The following is an 18,164-nucleotide window of genomic DNA, read 5'->3' as shown; positions in this document are numbered from 1 at the left end:
CACACACACACAGACACACTGTCCCTCTGTAAAGCTATCTCACACAAGCACGTAATCTCAGTGGCTGGCAGTCAGGCACAGCCTGAATTATGAGCAGATTTTCCCTGTGTGCCCTGTTGCTAAGAGCAGCCTTGGCCTGGCTCCCGGGCACAGGGACCCAAGTCTGTCCCACTGCCGGCCCAGCCATGGGGATGGGGCGGGGCAGGGTGTTGGGGACCCACTCTGTGGCAGGGCTGTGGGGAGTGAGCAGTACTGTGGACTCACCCTGCCTCTGGCACCTGCCCTGCCCATCCCCTGCCCATGGACCCTAGGGTGGCCTCCAGGGCAGGTGGGCTGTTTGCATGGAGGTGCTCAGCTCACAGTCAGCTTCCTAGCCTGGCCCATAAGGAAGGCAGGACTGGGGATGGCCACACAGCGCAGTAGAACAGCGGCCCTTTGCTTCCCAGCTGCACGGTCCTCCTCAAAGCAGGACCCAGTCTCACTCTGTCCACCTGTTGTGCCCAGGGGTCACTCCCATGAAACTGATGCTTCCCTCAGGGCCAGGACTGCCTCAAGACCAGAGACAGAGTTCACAGCCTGGGCAGACCCCCTGTGGGAGGTGACACTGCAGCTCAGAGGACTCGGGCTTCATGCTCTGAGTTATTCTTCCTCCGATTGAACCTGGGAGTCCTCTTGGCCCTCCTGGAGGAAGCAGAAGGCCCTGTCATGGGAACAAGGCCTAGTGGCCTGCAAATGTGGCCACAGCCCTGCTCCACCCCTGACCAACACAGGCTGAACCTTCTCCACCCTGAATGGGGTGCCTCTCTCAGGCCCCAGAGCCCCTAGCCAGGACCCTATTCAGAGCACGCAGCCTCTGGCCTTCTGGGCCTGAAACAAAAGCCACTTGTTGCCTGGTGAGGGTACAAGGTGCACATCTTCGTCATGTTTCATGGGCCGTTTCTCTCCTGCAGTCATCTCCTCCCTCCACCCCTCCCTCCGCATCAGGCCTGGGAACACACCCGCCCACCTCCCAACCCCCACAGTCTGCTGCACACAAAAGCTCATTCTGGACTCTCTCTTTGAGACCAGGCAGCAGTGGCGTCACCCTGGAGACTGGCGTCTTCCAGCCCAACTTCATCCCCTCCTCTGCCCAGCCCTGCCCCCCTGCTGGCCCAACTCAGCCCCAAGTAAGCTCCCAGGCCACAGGAGCCCAGCCTGCTGCCCTCACTCCAGCTGCTCTTGATCCTGTCCTGTGAAGCTGGGAATCTGATGTGTCCAGTGGTCTCTCCAGGCGCCCTGCTGGCCCCAGATCAGGGTCGTTTCCTCTGCTGCCATCGCCCTGCACTTGCCTGCAGCCCTGTGCTCACCCCTCCCTCCAGCCCTTCAAGGCCTCCTGAGCCCAGCTCAGGCCCCTCCCCACGATGTCCCCCAGGAGCTGCTCCAAACCCTCATCCCCTCTTCTCGAGTCACAACCTGCATTATGTGCCAGGGTGCATGGTCACAGATGCACATGGCACCCCTTCCTCGAGGATCACACCACGCAGAGGTGGTAACTTAAGCAATTCTGTAATATACACAGACACAGTAACGTGGGAGCTGACCCTGCCCGAGTGACTGGTAAGCCCTGCTTTGCATAGTGACTCAGGCCTCAACAATAGGAGGCAGTAAGCACCCCAAAATGGAGGGGCCTAATGGAAACTTTTATTATGACCTCTCCTGGTTCTGGGGGCTGACAGGGCTCAGCTGGAGGTTCTTGGTGGGGAGGAAGGAGTGGGGAGGCCTGGACCAGTGAGCTGAGCTGCTCAGGGGAGGGCCTGCTTTGCACACAAAGATCCCACTTCTCGTTGGTGTCATTTATCAGTAATAAAATAATAAAATGAATAATAAAATGAATCAAAACATGCAATGGCTCTTAAAGGGAAAAAAGCCTGGCCTCAGAGGTGACCAGTGCTAACAGGTGGGTATCAAAGCCGACTCTGTCTGTCATTCCTTCTTTCGTCAACACCCACTTCCCTGGCCAGGCGCTGGGAGGGGGTCCCAGCTCAGTGGAATGCACTTACCTCCTCCAAGACTCGAGACTTATGCTGACACCTCCGTATACATTCACAGCAGCCCTAGAAGGCAGGTGCCGTGACCGCCCCCGTTTTACAGATGAGTAAACGGAGGCACAGAAGAGTCAAGTAAGCTGCCCTCAAGCTGCAGAGCCAGCGGTGGCAGGGCCCGGAGCCCATGCTCCCAGCAGGTCCCCCAGGCTGCCTCCAGCACAGCACCCAGTGTGGCCAGCTTATCCCCACACTTGGGGGGCTCCACCCCTGAGGACCCCACCACAGAGCATCCCCAACGAGGCTCTGCCTTGGAATCCTGAAGTCACCGGCTCTGTGTCCCCTGCAGACCTCGGCTCAAAGGCAAGCTCCCAGACACGCCTGCTGACGGTCCCTCTCAGGTATCCATCCTCGCCCTGTCCACCCTCAGTTGTAGTCCTACCCCTGCTAAAATCAGCTGTGACCCTGAACTGAGAAAACTGGTGCCCAGCAGTGACACAGTATCCCGCAGCAGTGGCACGCACGGCCCTGCTCCAGGAGTTCAGGGGCTGGATGGGGTGGTCCCAGACAAGGACAGGACAATTCATGCCAGCACGTGAGGGGTGGTTGAAGCGCAGGGCACGGGGCGGTGGTCTAGGGAGGAGGGGCTGTGGATGAAGGTCCCGATCCGCTGCTGAGGCTCCCACATGCCCAAGTTCCAGCAGACCCCCATCTGTCTTTCGTCCCAGCTCAGCCCCTGGAAGGCGTTCCTCAGCCCGGGCCAGTCCTCTGGGTCTCTCCCCACCCAGGGTCCGGTTCTCTCGTGGCCCCTAGTGATTTCCCTGAGGATGTGTGTGCGGGGCCGGGGGGGGGTCCCCGAACACACCCATCCTGCTTCCGTCTTGAGGGCTCCACCGGCAAAGACAGAAAAAGAAGGCTGCCACTGCTCCCAAATAAAGACTCCGTGGGATCCTCCTTCCCTTTTGCTTCCTTTGCATTTCTTATTCTTCTCTTTCACTTTGTAATAAACCATCTGTGGTGTTGGCCAGACACTCTACGGACACTCTTCTTTGCTGTTCATGAGTCGTGGCTTCAGGGAGCTGCGCAGAGGCTCGCTGGGGTTGTGGAAGGCTCGGGGGAGAGACGGGAGAGGGCTGTGTGTTCATGTACCAAGCTGGTCATACTAGTGCCAAATCCTCCATGTCTCTGGGTTCAAAATGCCCCAGCTTCACCCTCGCTGCAGTCAGCCCTGTGCTGGCTCCCGGTGGGGGCAGCTGGAGGCAGTGAACATCCTGCCAGAGGGGTCCAGAGCCCTGGTCTGCACCTGGGTCATTTCCCCAGAGTTCCACCTCCCAGCTCTGTGGAAAGCGTGGCCTACTCCTGCTGTAGGGGCCAGGCCCGGCTCCTCCTCGGGCACCAGTGACATTCTGCGTGAGATATGACATAGTGGGCACCCCTTCCTGAAAGGCTCTCCTGCCTGAAGGTCCCGGAGCCCCTAACCCACCCCCCCACCCCAAGGACTAAGTCGTGTTCCTTCTCTCTGAAGGGTGGCCTCCTCCCCAGGAAGGGATATGCATGAGTCCCCGGAGGCCACAGGGAGGGGTGTGGATTGTTTTAAGGGCAGAAGGAAGCCACTGAGTTGGGCGCAGAAGGAATCAGACCTTTGAGACCACCTTGGGGGCCTCGGGGCGGGGGGGGGGGGCAATGGTTGGAGCAGGGCTGAGACAGTGGAGGTAGCTGGGAGGGGTGGGACTGAGGTACATCCCACAGGAAGTGCTGGTGAACTGAGCGAAGGGCTTTTGGAAAGGAAGGAAACTGATTTTTTGCCTAAGTGGAGGGGTAAGAGTATTACTCAGTGACACGGGAGGAGCCCTGGCGAAGGTGCCCCTTGGGTGGTGTGGGGAACAAGGATTCAGTTTTGAACGTGTGAAGTTTGGGGTCCAGTCCCAAGGGACTCAGAGAGCAGGGTCCCTGCCCCCTCAGAGCTCACAGCTGGGGGGAGATAGAGGATCACAGAGCAGGGATCGTGTGGGCAGGGGCGGCTGCCTGGGAGGCCTGGGTTGTAGGTGTCCTGTGAGTACCCACCTGTGTCCAGGCCTGAAGCCAGGGAGTAGAGGGGATGACACCCTCTCGGCCTCAGGGTGCTTGGGTTCCCGTCTTGGCTGACCTGGCTGCAGGCATGCGTCCCATCCTCCCGTCTTCTCACAGGGCTTACTCCTGCTGGGATGCCTCACACCCGGCCATGTGCTCTCTGCTTGCAGAATGTCCCTGCCCTACACACTCCCCGACTCGCCGCTGCCCTGTGTCACAGTAAGCCCCTTCTCCAGGTTCAGGCTCACCTCTCAGAGGGAGAAGGGCCCCTCGGCTGTGGTCCATCAGAGCCCGGGTGCCCCTGCCCTGAGATGACTGCACTGCCCCAGCAGGATGGGCATCCCTGGGTGCAGAGGGATTGAGGCATGGGCACACTGAGCCCTGGGCCACCGGAACAGGTCCCGTTCCCAAGGCCCCCTGACAAATGCTGACATCAGTCAGGGAGTGTGGGAAGCAGAATTCGTGGCTCCTAGAATTAGCAGTCTTGTCTTTAGTGAGGCCCTAACCCTGCCACCTGAGGAGTCCTCAGTACTCGTAGGTCCTCAGAGACCCTGTCTAGACAGAGCAGGTCCTCTGTGGCAAAGGGAAGGCTGGTGCCCAGGAGGAAGGCGCCATGTCAGAGAAACACGTGAAGCTTGTTCTTACGTTGGCCTTTGACATGCAGATAGCTGCACAAGCCCCTCAATCCGTTGGATGGCTCATGGCACAGAGGTCTGGAGCAGCTGTGCTCGACGCCCAGGCAGGCCTCTGCTCAGATCCAGTGCCCATGGCACCAGTCACCACCCGGCCACCGGATGGGCAGAGCTGTCCGCAAGGACGGACGTCTGAGGGTATCGCTTCTGCCCTCAGAGGGCTCCCAGTTGAGCAGGGGAGGCAATCACCATGTAAGCCTGGGCCAGCTTCCTCGAAGAGCCCTCTGGTTCCTCCAGGGCCCTCTGGCTCTGTCCCCACACCTAGGCTCCCAGCTCACCTCCCACCACTTTCCTCCCTGCTCCCTGATGTACAGCTGCGTGGGCTCCTTTCCACCTCCTCCACCAAACTCATTGGGAACCCAGGGCCTTTGCATGTATCCCCTCTTCAAGGGCCTTCTTTCCCTGGGCCTTCATGTGACTGGCTTCTCCTCCAGGGATCCGAAAGGTCTTCCTGGGTCACCCAAATCACCCTTCCCTCCCTCATCGGTGCACTTTTTACCTCAGTGGCACTAAATCCAATCTGTAATTTTCCATTTGTTGATTTGTTTGCAAGGATCCTCTCATGGTGGCAAAGCAGACTGTTCCCAGTGCCTGAATCATGCATGCATACATCAGGCACTCAGTAAAGATTTCTGGAATACATTCATTGTACTGGGTTGCTCTGAAATGACTATGAACTGTAGATGAGACAGTACAAGGAGGCCTAATTCCCCCGCTGAGGTGTCTGCAGCATGGTTAGGGCTCTCAGCGGCCACACACAGGTGCCACATGGGAACTGGGGCAGAATCCCTGCTGCTCCCATCCAGACACTCTCATGCCCCTCACAGAGGGGGTGGGTCATTCCCTCACAAGGACCGATAAAAACCCCTAGTACCCCCACCAACTTCAGGACTAAGGGGGTTGAGCAACCATGACTGAACGTCAAGACTGTAAGGACAGAGCCTTGAGAGCTGGGGCTATCCTTGCCCGCATCTGAGAGGTGAGGACACTGAGGCACACGGGCCTGGGTGAGCTGCCCAAGCACACACTGGCTGCAGAGCCAGACTCTTGCGTTCCAGGGCTTCCACTTTCACCCCAGCCTGGAGTCTCCGTGGTCCTTACGCAGAGCAGCCCGTCTTGCCCACACGCGGGCAAGACGGCGGTGGAGGGACAGGAGAGCACAGGAAGGCAGCACAGGACACTGTGGGGTGGTCCTGGTCAGGAGAGGCCCCCACTGTCCAGGGTGGAATGGTGTCAGTCTGGCTCCTCAGACAGGGCAGAAGGAGGTCAGCTGGTGCTGGCCTGGGGTCGGGCCCACTCCCAGCCATCCCTCCAGGAAGGTGGTCCATCATGGGGAACCCTGGGCAGAGGCCTGGGCTCTCAGCTAGGGGCTCAAATCCTGCCTCTGTCTTCGCTAGGTGTGTGACTTGGGGAAGACGCAGGGACACCTGAATCTCAGCAGGGCTGTCCTGCCTGGCCCACGTGCTGTCTGGCCCTCACTCCCTGTGCCTCTGTGTCCCTTCCAGTCAATGTGTCCCGAGCAGCTCTCAGCTCTGGAGACAGGCTCAACAAGACCACTCCCCCTGAGATCAACACCCTCATAGGAATCCTTATGGAATGTTCCTCTGGGCTCTGCTGGCCTCAGGGCCGAGCCAGGCCAGTATCCAGCAGGGAGCTCTGTGGACAGCCCAGCCCAGCCCTGCTCAGGAGAGCCTCCTGGCTGAATCCCCAGCCCCTTTCAAGGTTCCTTCTGTGCAGCTTCCCAGAGACCTCACCCCCAGGGCTCACTCCTACTCCGCTTAGCCACCCGGGTCCTGGCTGTAGCCCACACTGCACTCTGGGAGCATCTGTCCCTGACCATCAGGTTCCAGCTGTGCTCGGTGCTACTGGGGGCCAGACCCCACCTGCCTCCCTGGAGCCATCACACAGGTGCTTTACCTCTTAGAATTTGGATTTCCTCGAGGGGTGAAACAGAAGTTCAGGTGAATCTCTTCCGTCTACTCTGTGTGAGCATCTTCTGTGCATTGCCAAGGACTGTGCCCACCTTCCACTGGTGGTTGTTTTTAATTGCTCTCCCAGGTCTCCCCTCAGTGCAGAGGCACCCAGGAAGTGAGTCTGCGTGGGCCTGCTTATGCCTGGCAGGGGGACAGATGTGGAGAAAGGGACGAGGGGAGACACAGGGGTCCTAGAGAGATGGGGACAAAAAGAGGATGGTGAGCTGAGGCAGGAAGCTCACTGAGGGGAGGGGAGTAGAGTGGTGCTGGACAGGACGCCGTGGTGCCCAGGGGCATGGACAAGCTGCGTCCCGTCTCTGTCTGGGGGGATGCTCATTACGGGTTGCTCATTACCTCAGGCAGAGGTGGTGAGATCAGGTATGTGAGCTGCCTGGAATGGAGGAGCCCCTTGTCCTGCAATTGTGGCACCTGCACCTGGGGAAAGGCAGCAAGGGATGGGAATGGTGAGGGCAGAACAAATCCTTTGCTTAGCCTCCAGGCCCTCATCGCCCTCCCCTACACACTAAACAGTTCTCCCGGAACTATGGAAGCTCAGGGACTCTCCAAGGTGCTTTGCTGAGCTCCTCACAAGTGTGTCACCCTCTGCTTCGCTCTGCGCTCTTGGCCAGGTGTTCTCCATCTGCCGTCACTGGGGAGCTCGGACATCAAGGCGCATCCTGGCTGTAAGCACTGAGCAGAGAGCACTGCTTCTTTGTCCTGATGGTCCCTGAGGGAAGCCAGAGTGGGCTCCCCTGGGCCCTCCCTAATCCCTTTCTGCCCTCACACACGCCACCATTTTAAGACCCTGATTCAGTCTGGAAGCTCCTGCAGAAGCATTTTTACATTGTCCCAAGTCCCCAGGAAAATCTGACTCACAAAGTTGGGCACGAGAGGGCCAAGATGGTGGGGGCAGGTAAGCCACTCTCCTGGGCACTCCCTCCCAGGCCAGCCAAGTGGGGACACCAACGAGGCTGTATCTGCCTGTGGCTGTGACCCTCAGTGGTTGGCTGTGTCTCCTTGGCTGTCTGAGCTGGAGCTCTGCAGACCTGTCCTTATGTCAAGGACCATTTGGTTTCAATTCAGCCCAAAGAATGGCATCATTTGTTGTCACCCACTCTCCAGCCTTGAGGAGCTCTCTTTTTTATTTTATTTATATATTTATTTATTGGCTGCATCGGATCTTAGTTGGGGCACGCAGAATCTTTCCTTGCGGCACGTGGGCTCTTCGTTGCGGTGTGGGGGCTTCTCTCTAGTCGTGGCACGTGGGCTCCAGAGCACGTGGGCTCTGTAGTTGTGGCACATGGGCTCCAGAGTACATGGGCTCTCTAGTTGTGGCGTGTGGGCTTAGTTGCCTCGTGGCATATGGGATCTTAGTTCCCCGACCAGGGATCGAACCGGCGTCCCCTGCATCGCAAGACAAATTCTCAACCACTGGACCACCAGGGAAGTCCCGAGAAGCTCTCTTAAATTCTGTTTCCAATATGTCCAGAATTTGTCCCCCATTTGGTGGCAGCAGTGCAGGCAGGCCAACTTCCTGCCGAAGAAACCGAAGGCTCATTCCCTCCCCATCCTCAGCTCCCTGGAGCAGGCACGCGATGGGAGACTCAGGCGATCCTGGACTTTACATCTTGGGAGCTGATGGAGGCTCAGGGACCCAAGGCTCACTGGCAGAGGCCAGGGCATGCCAGAAGCTAGGAGCAAAGTGCAAGTGTTTGGGGCTATAGTACATTCTGGGAGGACATTCAGGCACCAGCATCGGCCTCTGCAAACGGGCAGTTTCTCTTGCTGAATCTTGACCACATCTGCTGCAGCTGCCTCTTATGATTTCTGCCTGTTCCCTGAGTCAGCACCCCGTCCACCTGCCTATACATTTGTGACCTACTGCATATTCTTCCTAAAACCTCTGTCCTGCTAGATTAGCTGGAGGGGGCAGTTTCTTTCACCAGACCCTGACTGGGGCATAGGTCCATCTCTATGTGTGCCCAGGGACCTGAGACAGAGGAGTAAACTGAGGGAGGCAGGGCACCAAGAGGGATGCACAGGGTGATCCCCGTCTGTCTGCCCACGCCCGTGCTCTTCCCCCACCCCTGTGCCTCTTGGCGTCTGGTGCAATGTTTTCTCTCTGACCACTCAATTCACCCCCCTGCAAACTGCTGAACCTGCAGAATGTGATAGACTTGAAATTGGAATCACAGAATTTAAACACGGTGAGCTTGGCTGATTAGAAACCCGTTGTGCAAATCCCTCTGCAAATCTAACAGGCCTGCCTTTAAAAAAAACAAAAACGAACACTATTTTTAGAGGAGTTTTAGGTTCACAACAAAATTGAGAGGAAGGTACAGAGATTTCCCACATACCCCCCCCACACACACGTGTGTAGCCTCCCCTATTATCAACATCCACCACCACAGTGACACAATTATCATAACTGATGAATCTACACCGACACATCATTATCCCCTGAAGTACACAGTTTACATTATTTAGGGTCCACTCTTGATGTTTTACATCTATGGGTTTTGACTAATGTATCATGACACGTACCTACCTTTACAGCATCATACAGAGTATTTTCACCATCCTAGAAATCCTCTGTGCTCCACCTGTTTATTCACCCCTCCCGTGCTTCTAATCCCTGGCAACCACAGATCTTTTTCCTTTATATCTTTTAATAACAAAAGAGAGAGCATACCCTTTAACTTCATAATGCAGTCAAGTACTCATAACATTGTGTTCTCCGGAGGAGAACTCAGATTTATGCCTACATCTGACTTACTTCCCCTTGATCATTCAATGTTGTCATTTCCCCCAGGACTGCTGAGGGATTAAATGGCATAAGCTATGGCAAGGACCTAGACCGGGGGTGGGACATGGTAGGTGTTTGGTAAATGGAACCGTCATGATGGTGATTCTCTAACCTGGGGTCTGCCCCTTTGCCCAGACCCCACTTCCTGGACCAGGGATCCTCTGAATATGGTCCCAGGACCAGCAGCAGCAGTGTCACTTGGGAACCTGTTAAAATGCAAATACTCAGGCCCTACCCTAGACCTACTATCCAGAAACTCTTGGGTGGGCCTGACAGCCTATGCTCTAACATGTCCACCAGGTCGTTCTGATGCTCAAGTCTGAGAACCTGCCATCCAGGGCTTCCCTGACTAGTCTGATAAGGTCGGGCAACTGTGGACTCTGTGGCCAGGGGGTTGTGTATTTTCACTGGACCTCTGGGAGCTTTAGCACTTTAAGGCTACAAAGAAGAGGGAATTAACATTTGCTGAGCACCTCTGAGATTTAACTTCTCCTTTAACCTCCACAGCAACCCCATCAGGCAGGTCTTCCTCTCCCAAGCTAAAGAAAAGGGCTTAGAGGGAGAGACCAAGATTATACAATGCTTTTCCTCCCACGACCAGGGACATGCTTCTCACAAGGTCCATGGACCCCAGGAAATGGAGAGTTGGGTATGAGTAAGCAGGACTTACAGATGATCTCAAGGCTGCCTGCTCTGCTCCCAGATCCCACAAATTCTAGGCATTTACCTCCCAGACTTTCCGCCCTGCCCAGGCTGCTCTGAGGACCCGGGAGAAGCAGAGAGAGGTTGGGTATGGGGGAAAACATAGTCTGCCAGGCAACACTGGACATGTGCTCCTGACGCATTCAAGTGGACCAGGAATTGGATGAGGGGGCAGGCGTGGGCAGGGGCATGCAAAGCCAGTCTGGGCAGATGCTAAGCCTCCATGAGACTCCTGATCCCAGAAGTGGTGGGCTTGGAGCAGGACTGCAGTATGACACCCATGAGCCCTCGGCACTTGTCTTTCTTGGGGCCCTGCCGGCATAAAATATATATATATATATTTATTTATTTAAAATTATTTTTTACAGCTGTGTGTAAATATGAATATAATCCAGCCTGGATTTTATTATTATTATTCTCAGGTTTTTTCTTTTGATTTTAAAAGAAATTAAATTAAACACATTTGTGTTTGTGCATAGAAATCCTGTGGCCGTCGTGGCCAGCGGGAGCGTGTCTCCTGGGCGGGCACCTCCTTAAACCCCACAAAGAAAACAGCCAGGACCTCTTCTTGCTCCTTAGCAGAAGACAGCTCTCCTGTACCTGCGGGACGATTCTCTCCTGCATCCTACCTGCAGGAACATACCTAAAAAGGTAGGGAGAGTGGGTTCTGGACCCAGAATTCGGTTCTAGGGACTCCAGACCACACTTGCCTCTCACCGGGTGCGTGAGCGCATACCTGTTGCTGAGCGTCCCTGGGACTCAAGTTTCTTCTGCTGGCAACTGAGAATGCCGGGCAAACGCCCTGAAAGTTCTCAAAGGTTGAAAAGCTCTCAGGCAGAAGGGACAACCCTTCCCCCGGAGGGGCAGGGACTCGGAGTCGCACGTCGCGGGGGCGCGCGCCGCGTAGGATGCGGATGCGCTCCTGGGTGCGGCGTTTGTGCAGATGTGCGGGGCAAGTTCTTTCTTATTAAACACTCCCAGGCTCCCGGTCCGCCCAGGAACTCCGCGGGGCGCTGGACGAGCCACAGGAGGGGGACTCCTTGGGCCCCCGGGCCGTGTCCGCGGAGCTAGCCGGCGGGTGTCCGTGCGTATCGGACGCGCCTGTGGCCCTGGGGTGCCCGAGCGTCGGGGCGCGAGGAGGCGGTGCGTCTGGGCGGCCGGGGCGGGCCGGGGGCGGGGCGCGAGGCGCCGTTCCGGGAGCTTGGCTCGGCGGCTTGGCTCTCGGTGCTGCGAGTGGGCCACCATGCTCAGCGTCGTGCACTTCCTCCGGAGCTTCTTTAAGGTGAGAGGCGGCGTCCCGGGGCCCGCGGTCAGAGCTGGGCGGCGTCTGACCACGCGTGGGGAGCAGAGCCGGTGCGCACCGCTGCTCCCCGGGCTAACCGCTGGGCCCCCGGGTGGGTGGGGGCACCCCGGGCGCTCCCTGCCAACTTTCCAACGTGCCGATCGGGAGACCGGGAGCGTTGCCGCCCAGATGGCGGAGAAGGAGAGGTGCCTGTTGGAGGCAGGCTGGACGGCTGTCCCGGGCCACCCTCAGCGAGGGAGACCGCCCAGTGCCCGGCCTCCCCGGCACCTGCTCGCTCTCGGCACGCAGGGCGCTTGGCAGCCTCGGGCCTTCCATGTAGGATCGCCGATTCCGGGAAGGACGGCTTGTGCCTGGCCCAGTCGGTGCCCAGGAAGAGGTTGATATTGTTATTTCCCGGGCTGAGGATACCCGAGGTACCGAGGGAGCATACCGACCGGGTTGGGACACCGTTCTGAGGAAGGGGTGTCTAAGCAGGGGGAGGGAAACAGGAATCTGGGGAGTGTTAGACTTCTGCACGGAGTGCGCCCCTTCCCAGGCCCAAGTTCCTGGACTACTCATTAGTGTCCGTGTGTCCAGTTCCTCTGGGGCACCCTTACCTCCCGTGCCCCGACGGGGGCCCCACGGGGAGCAGTAGGCTGCAGATTGCCAAGCTCCACCTCCCCAGGTGAGAAACGGATGGGGTTGGCTCTGCCTGGGACCAACTGCATAAAACCAGAGGCAGGGAAGTCAGGGAAGTGTTGTCAGAGTGACAGGCCCCAGAGTGAGCAGCTGTGCACTGGGCAGCCAGACAGTGGGGCTGTCCATGGTGGGAGGAGCTGCTCTACTTGGCTGTGAGGCCACCTTCTCCTAGAGTGCAGACTGCAGGGTCCAGGTAAAGTTCTCTGGCGCTGAGAGCTCTGGGGAAAGTGGCAAGAAGGCAGATGACCCAGAGCTGGACCTGCCGGAGCCCTGCCCTCAGCCAGTCTGGAATAGCAGCATGTGAATCAGCTCACACCACAGGGATAATTCATGCATACAAACATTGGGAGGGGAGAGGGACGGAGCCTTTCAGAAACTTAGTGAGTGCAGGAGAAACCTTTGAAGAACAGGGGAACCTGGCAGGTGTGAGAGCTGCGGCTCTGAACACACAGGCCCCCCGTACCCCCCTTTGAATTCTGATTTGTTGGTCTTTGTTTTCCCATTTGGAAACTGTGGACAACAATTCCACACCTTTGAAGGTGGTTGCGAGGATCTTACTACAAAACATACGTGTGTTTATAGAGCAGTGAGCCTGGGACCTTCGTCCTTCCCCACCCATGGCAGTGGTCACAGGTCACCCAGGTGAGGGGAAGTCTGCCAGGCAGAATCAGAAGCTCAGGAAACAGGCAGGTGTGGCTTGGGAAAGAGGTCACTGGACATCCCAGAGCAACCACCTTGCCTGCCTGCCTCCTCGGAAGGAGGGCCTTTGGGGAAGTATTCTCATGGGACACACTTTCCTCACGTTCCCAGCCGGTCCCCAGAGGCCTTTCCACCCCTTGTTGTCCCCAGTACCTGGTGGCTACCCTAGGGTCCCTGGAGGTCCTGAGACACCTCAGGCCTCTCTCTGTGCATACCATGGGGATGAGCAGACGTGCCTCTCAAAGGATCTCCCTTTCTGCTGCCCTGCAGAAAGGGAGGGGCCCCGAACACCATGGCAGGCAGTCCACTTTGGGCTATGCAGGTATATCTTGCAGAGCCACCTATAAAGGCCATTCACACATGCTCTACCTTCAGACACTGGTCGTAAGTTATGCCCCGTGAGGCCACAGGAGTGGGAGGCGGAGGGAACCACGTCCTGACCCCTCCTGGGCCGGGGCCTAAACTGACCATTCGGTGATGGGTGCCTGACTTGGTTGCTTGCTTGATCAAGAATGCTGCTCCGTCCTAGGGAGCTCAGATCGTTGGAGCCCCACGGTCAGACTCTGATAACAGAGACACAGTGTCCACCAAGGTCCAGGAGGAAGAACAGTCCCTCAAACTCCAGGCCTCAGCTGAGACTTCTGTTGGGACTTGCTCTGCTCTGAGCACTGTGGAAACCAACGGGGCATGACAGCCTTGTGAGAGAGCCCTTCACAGTGCAAGGAGAGCAGAGAGCTTGCCCACAGCCTTTGGGATCACCCAGAGAATGAGTTGGAGCGGCACATCCAAGGAGGAATATGTTGCTTCAAAACTCCAGACACCTGCCCAGCACTGTGCGTCTTTCTTGGTGGTAGGGGGCCGAAGTCCAGCGACATGCCTTTCGCTTTCAAAGCGCTATCCAAAATGTTCCAGAAAACTGGACACCTCTGCTGCCTGCCTGGAGGCTTCGCTGAACCGGAAAGTCCCCGTTTTCATGGAATTTTTGCCCCACACTCCAGTACACATTAGGGTACCTTGCTACTTGCTGTTGTCCAAGTGCTGTCAGTGTGGTGCCACAGACCAGCATGAGGTCCTTTGGGGCAGAAAGGTCAAGGTCTCTGCTCACTAAGTTACGGCACGAATCAGTGAAGCCCTGAAGGAGGGTGGTGAAGCTATGTTGCTGTGCCTCTCGTGGGGAAAGCACCTGACTTCTGATGAACCCTGAATCAGCAGTTGAGACAAGAAACACACACACACGCACGCACGCACACACGCACACACACGTACACTTTTTGCCAGATTAATGGACAAGGATTTAACAGATTTGTTCCATTTAAGGAGATTGCTTGTGAGACAGCACAGGAGAATCCACACAGTTGAACCTAAAACTGTCCACTGGCATTCTTCAAGGTCCCATGTCTTCTGAACAAGCCAAGCTGGGAAGTTGAAAAGGGCTGCAGTAGGGATTTCTACTCCTTGGCTGGTGATTTCTTAGTCGCCAGAGATGAAGTATTGCTTTTGATTCCCTAGTTTGGAGGGGAGGGGGTGTTCCAGAGGCTTCGAGTTACCCTTTTCTACCACAGTCTCCACATCATGAGTGAAGGAATGGGGTGGAGTTTCTACCAGGGACTGAACGTGACTTTGCCAGCTGAACACTCTGGAGCTGGGAAAGTCTCGGACAGATTCAGGATTCCGATGGGCTACCGTGAAGTGGATGCATGGCAAGCTTCCGTTTATGACCAGACATGCCTGCCACCTCCCATAGGCCAGGAATTCATGTTAGCACGGAGCCAGTGTTCACTAACTTCTGAAAGGTCCAGGTGTTTCTCAGTACAGGAGCCTTCAGAAGATTCATAGTACTATTTGCTTAGGATGTTATTGCAGGTTACCAGTCTCCCCTTCATTGAAGGGGCTCTGGGTCTGTTGACTTAAGCCTGGGAATTAGGCAAGGGGCAGTAGAGTTTAATCAGTGAATATTTATTGAACACCTACTATCTGCCACACACTGTTCTAGGCACACTAAGAGCCTTTTGTCTACTTTTTTTTTACATTTTTTCTTAATATTACACAAGTCCAATAGGACCCCATGGGTGTTGCCCATCTGTTTCAGTCCCGGCAGCCCCGTGATCGATGAGTTGATGCCAAAGGGCTGTGGCATCAGACATTCACGTTGGCTTCTGGCACTTTAATGTTGCTTCTCATCCTCTGTCATCCCATCTGCCACCAAAGATAGCGTTTCTCATCAGCATCTCCAGCTGACAGAGAATAGCATTTATGGCAATTTTCCAAGATGTTGACATTCTCCTTGCCAAAGTATTTCTCTGTGTCCCTGTGTCTGTTTGGCTCCACAGGGGACACAGTTAAGGCATGGGGAGCAGGTTGCTCTTGATAAATCCACCCCGACACTCTGTTCCTTCAGATATTTGGATTCCTTCAAGGAATTTTTGCCCTTTCCATTTCAATTCGTGGGGAGCCAATATCAAGCTGAGGTTTTAGTGAACCAGCAGGTCGGCTGCTGGAGCACACCTTGGCTGCTGGAGCTAGCTTGCCGCCTGCAGAACGAGTGCACGCCCCCACGTCAACACATTCATCCTGACCCACAATGTTGTTCATCCCTCCACGGTCAGATGCTCTCACAATCCATCCCCACCCATTTCCCCAGGTCTTTGCCAGTACATGTTGGCAGAATAATAATTTTCTGAAACGTGAGCCTTTTCCTCCACAGTTTGAGTTGGTAGTTGTTTCCCATGGCCATGCTGAGATCTGACTCTGCTTTTTGTTCTGGAGGCAGGGAAGAGAGCAGGGGTGGACATGAGGAGAACTGGCCTCACTTTACAGGGCAAGGTGATCACAGGTCTTGAAGCAGCCAGAGAGAGGAGCAGGGGCTGAGTGGGTTTGTGAATCCCCTAATAGATGGCCATTCCTAAGGCCAGGGCTCTCCGTCTTTTCTAAATGATGCTCTGACTTGCATTCAAGGAGCAGGGAAGAAATCCATTCAACCAGCTTTATAATTTACCAATCCACAGATTGGTGGAATCAGACTGCCCCTGGTTCAGGGATATCTCAGGCTTGAGGCTGCAAAAGAGAGGAAACACTTTACGTACAGTCAGAGGGAGTCCTGGGAGTTCAGGGATTTGAGCTAGTTATTCTCTCTCTTTAATCTGGCCAGGGTAGTTAGAAGAAACAGGCTCACCCCATAGTACTTGAGATCTTCATGCCTTTTCCTCATGTTTTATAGCAAAGTCACATTTCCCCCCAAAGCCCCTAGTAGACTTGGCCACAGCTGATAGAATTAGGCGGTCGCCATGCATGCAATGAGGTGCCAGAGTTCCGTAACTTAATTCCCAATATATTTTCACTGCCTTTGACCTCAAATTGGTGGATTAACCAATCCCAGCACTTCCCTCCCCCTTTCTTTAAGGGTCTGTTATCTATAATCACCCTAGTAACAATTTCTTTACTAGTGAATGCTCTTGGTTGCAAAAGGCAAAAATAGACTTTCAGTTAAGTGAAAAAAAAAAAAAGAACTGTCTTGTCAGGGTGTGGGGTAGCTCCCAGGACCCAGCTTGGGTGGGGATCAAAAAAAGTTGGGGCACAGTCGGTCCTGTTCGACAGGCCAGCTGCTGAGGACGCCTCTGGCGGGGCTGCTTCTGGACAGTCAGCTCTGTCGCACCTCTGAGAATATGTCCACCTCCCTCTTGCAGGTGGTTAGGTCTGGTCTCAGGATCCACCATCCTGCCTGGAACTGAGCTGAGCTGCCCTCCGGAGGGCGGGAAGGGAGGAAATCTGCCCCCCTTTCTGTTACCAAGATGGATGGGGCCCAGTTTCTCAATTGTCCTGGGATCCTTTCCTCCCCCCAGTCAGGACTGCTGTTCAGATGCTGGGCAGGAAAGCAGCAAATACCCCGCACGCAATTAAAGTCCCACCAGGACTCGCTCAGCCTGTCAACCTTAGGCGTGAGGGGTGTGCACCCCAGGTCCCAGGGGCATTTGCTAGGGAGTCACCCACATATTCCAGCTCTTCTGGGTAAAGGTCACAACAGGCACCTGAAGTCACACAGACCCTGCCCTGTGAGAGGTCATGAGGAGGCTGTCCCCTTGAGTCCTAAAAAGGCTGGTCTCTTGGGATGACAGAGAGAGGAGACGGCAGAGTGGGCGGGACAGACCAGCTCTGGGAATCAGCTGTCTGCCATGAGGCCCTCAGTGCCTCCCCAGGGCTGCTGTTTCCCCAACACCCTGGACTCTGCCATCCTTGGCCCGTCATGCTGCTTAGCGGTCCGGTGCTTCCTCTGCCCTGGGGCCTTCTCTTCCGCGCAGCCCTTCACAAGACTCAGCTGTGGCCGGAGGCCAGCGGCCCCCTGTGCTTTTACTGCAGACCTTCCTTCTGCTCCCTCTGCGAACTCAGGAAACAACCTTGACCTCACCAGGTCCTCTCCATCCAGCCGTTCAAAATATGCTTTCCAAGCACGTCCAAATTCTGAGCCCTGCTCTCTTCCTCTGGGGTGAAGGCTCTGAGAGGGCGGGGCTGGGGTTTGGAGCATCGTGTCCTGGGAAATGCTAGCTGAGCCTGGGAATGAATCAACCAGCGGGAGGAAAACCTGGGCCAGGTCAGTGCCCCGAGGGAGCCCCTCGTCCAGGGGGCCTGAGTAGGCCGCCCGGGGTTGTTGGTTCTAGAGACGTATCCCCACAACCTTCTCTCCAAGCTTGGGCCAAGCTCAGCCCAGCTCTCTAGACTTCGGGGGCCCAGCCTCCCCATTTCTGGGTGCCTGTCCTCCCCTCGGACGCCAGCCAGTGTTGGTGGTCCTTTCAGGGCCAGCCTGAGACTCCAGCCACTGTTTATAACCTCAGGGAGTTGCTGGGCTTGAATTCACTCTTGGTACTGTGTAGGGCTTGCTGGCCCCAAATGTTTTGTTTGCTTCTCCTGCCAGGTAGAACTGGGCAGTGTCCCTGCGCTCTGGCTCCTGAGAAGTGCTCTGTCTTTCAGGAGTCCTTTCATGGTTTCCTCATCTCTGAAATAGGCAGTCTCCTCCTCGCCAGCTGTCAGATTGTGAGGTTTATTGCCTGGCTCCTGGACCCTCCTGGGTAGCCAGGGTGAGCCCTGTGGCGGGTGTGGGTGGTCCTGCCTGTGAGGCCCTGCAGCCCCTCGTATGGTGACTCATGTGCCACTGGTCAAGGGGTTGAGTGGTGTCCCCACGCTCACAGGCTGCCCTTCCCTGGGGTACCTCCACACCACACTAGCCTC

At 56.1% G+C, this 18,164-nt stretch overlaps 1 protein-coding gene across 1 annotated transcript in view; it reads left to right on the top strand.

Annotated features, from left to right (window-relative positions):
* Positions 1–11,507: 11,507 nt before the first annotated feature.
* Positions 11,508–18,164, top strand: part of ARHGEF4 (Rho guanine nucleotide exchange factor 4) — a gene marked incomplete at both ends in the record, with an annotated part of 252,432 nt that continues 245,775 nt past the window's right edge. The window contains one exon of the mRNA XM_082657992.1: positions 11,508–11,546. Within this exon, the coding sequence (XP_082514118.1) occupies positions 11,508–11,546 (39 nt within the window). The remainder of the gene's footprint in view (positions 11,547–18,164) is intronic.

Source organism: Grampus griseus, assembly GCF_964374135.1.
Source record: "Grampus griseus genome assembly, chromosome: 7".
NCBI lineage: Eukaryota > Metazoa > Chordata > Mammalia > Artiodactyla > Delphinidae > Grampus > Grampus griseus.
This window is presented reverse-complemented; position numbering and strand designations above follow the sequence as displayed.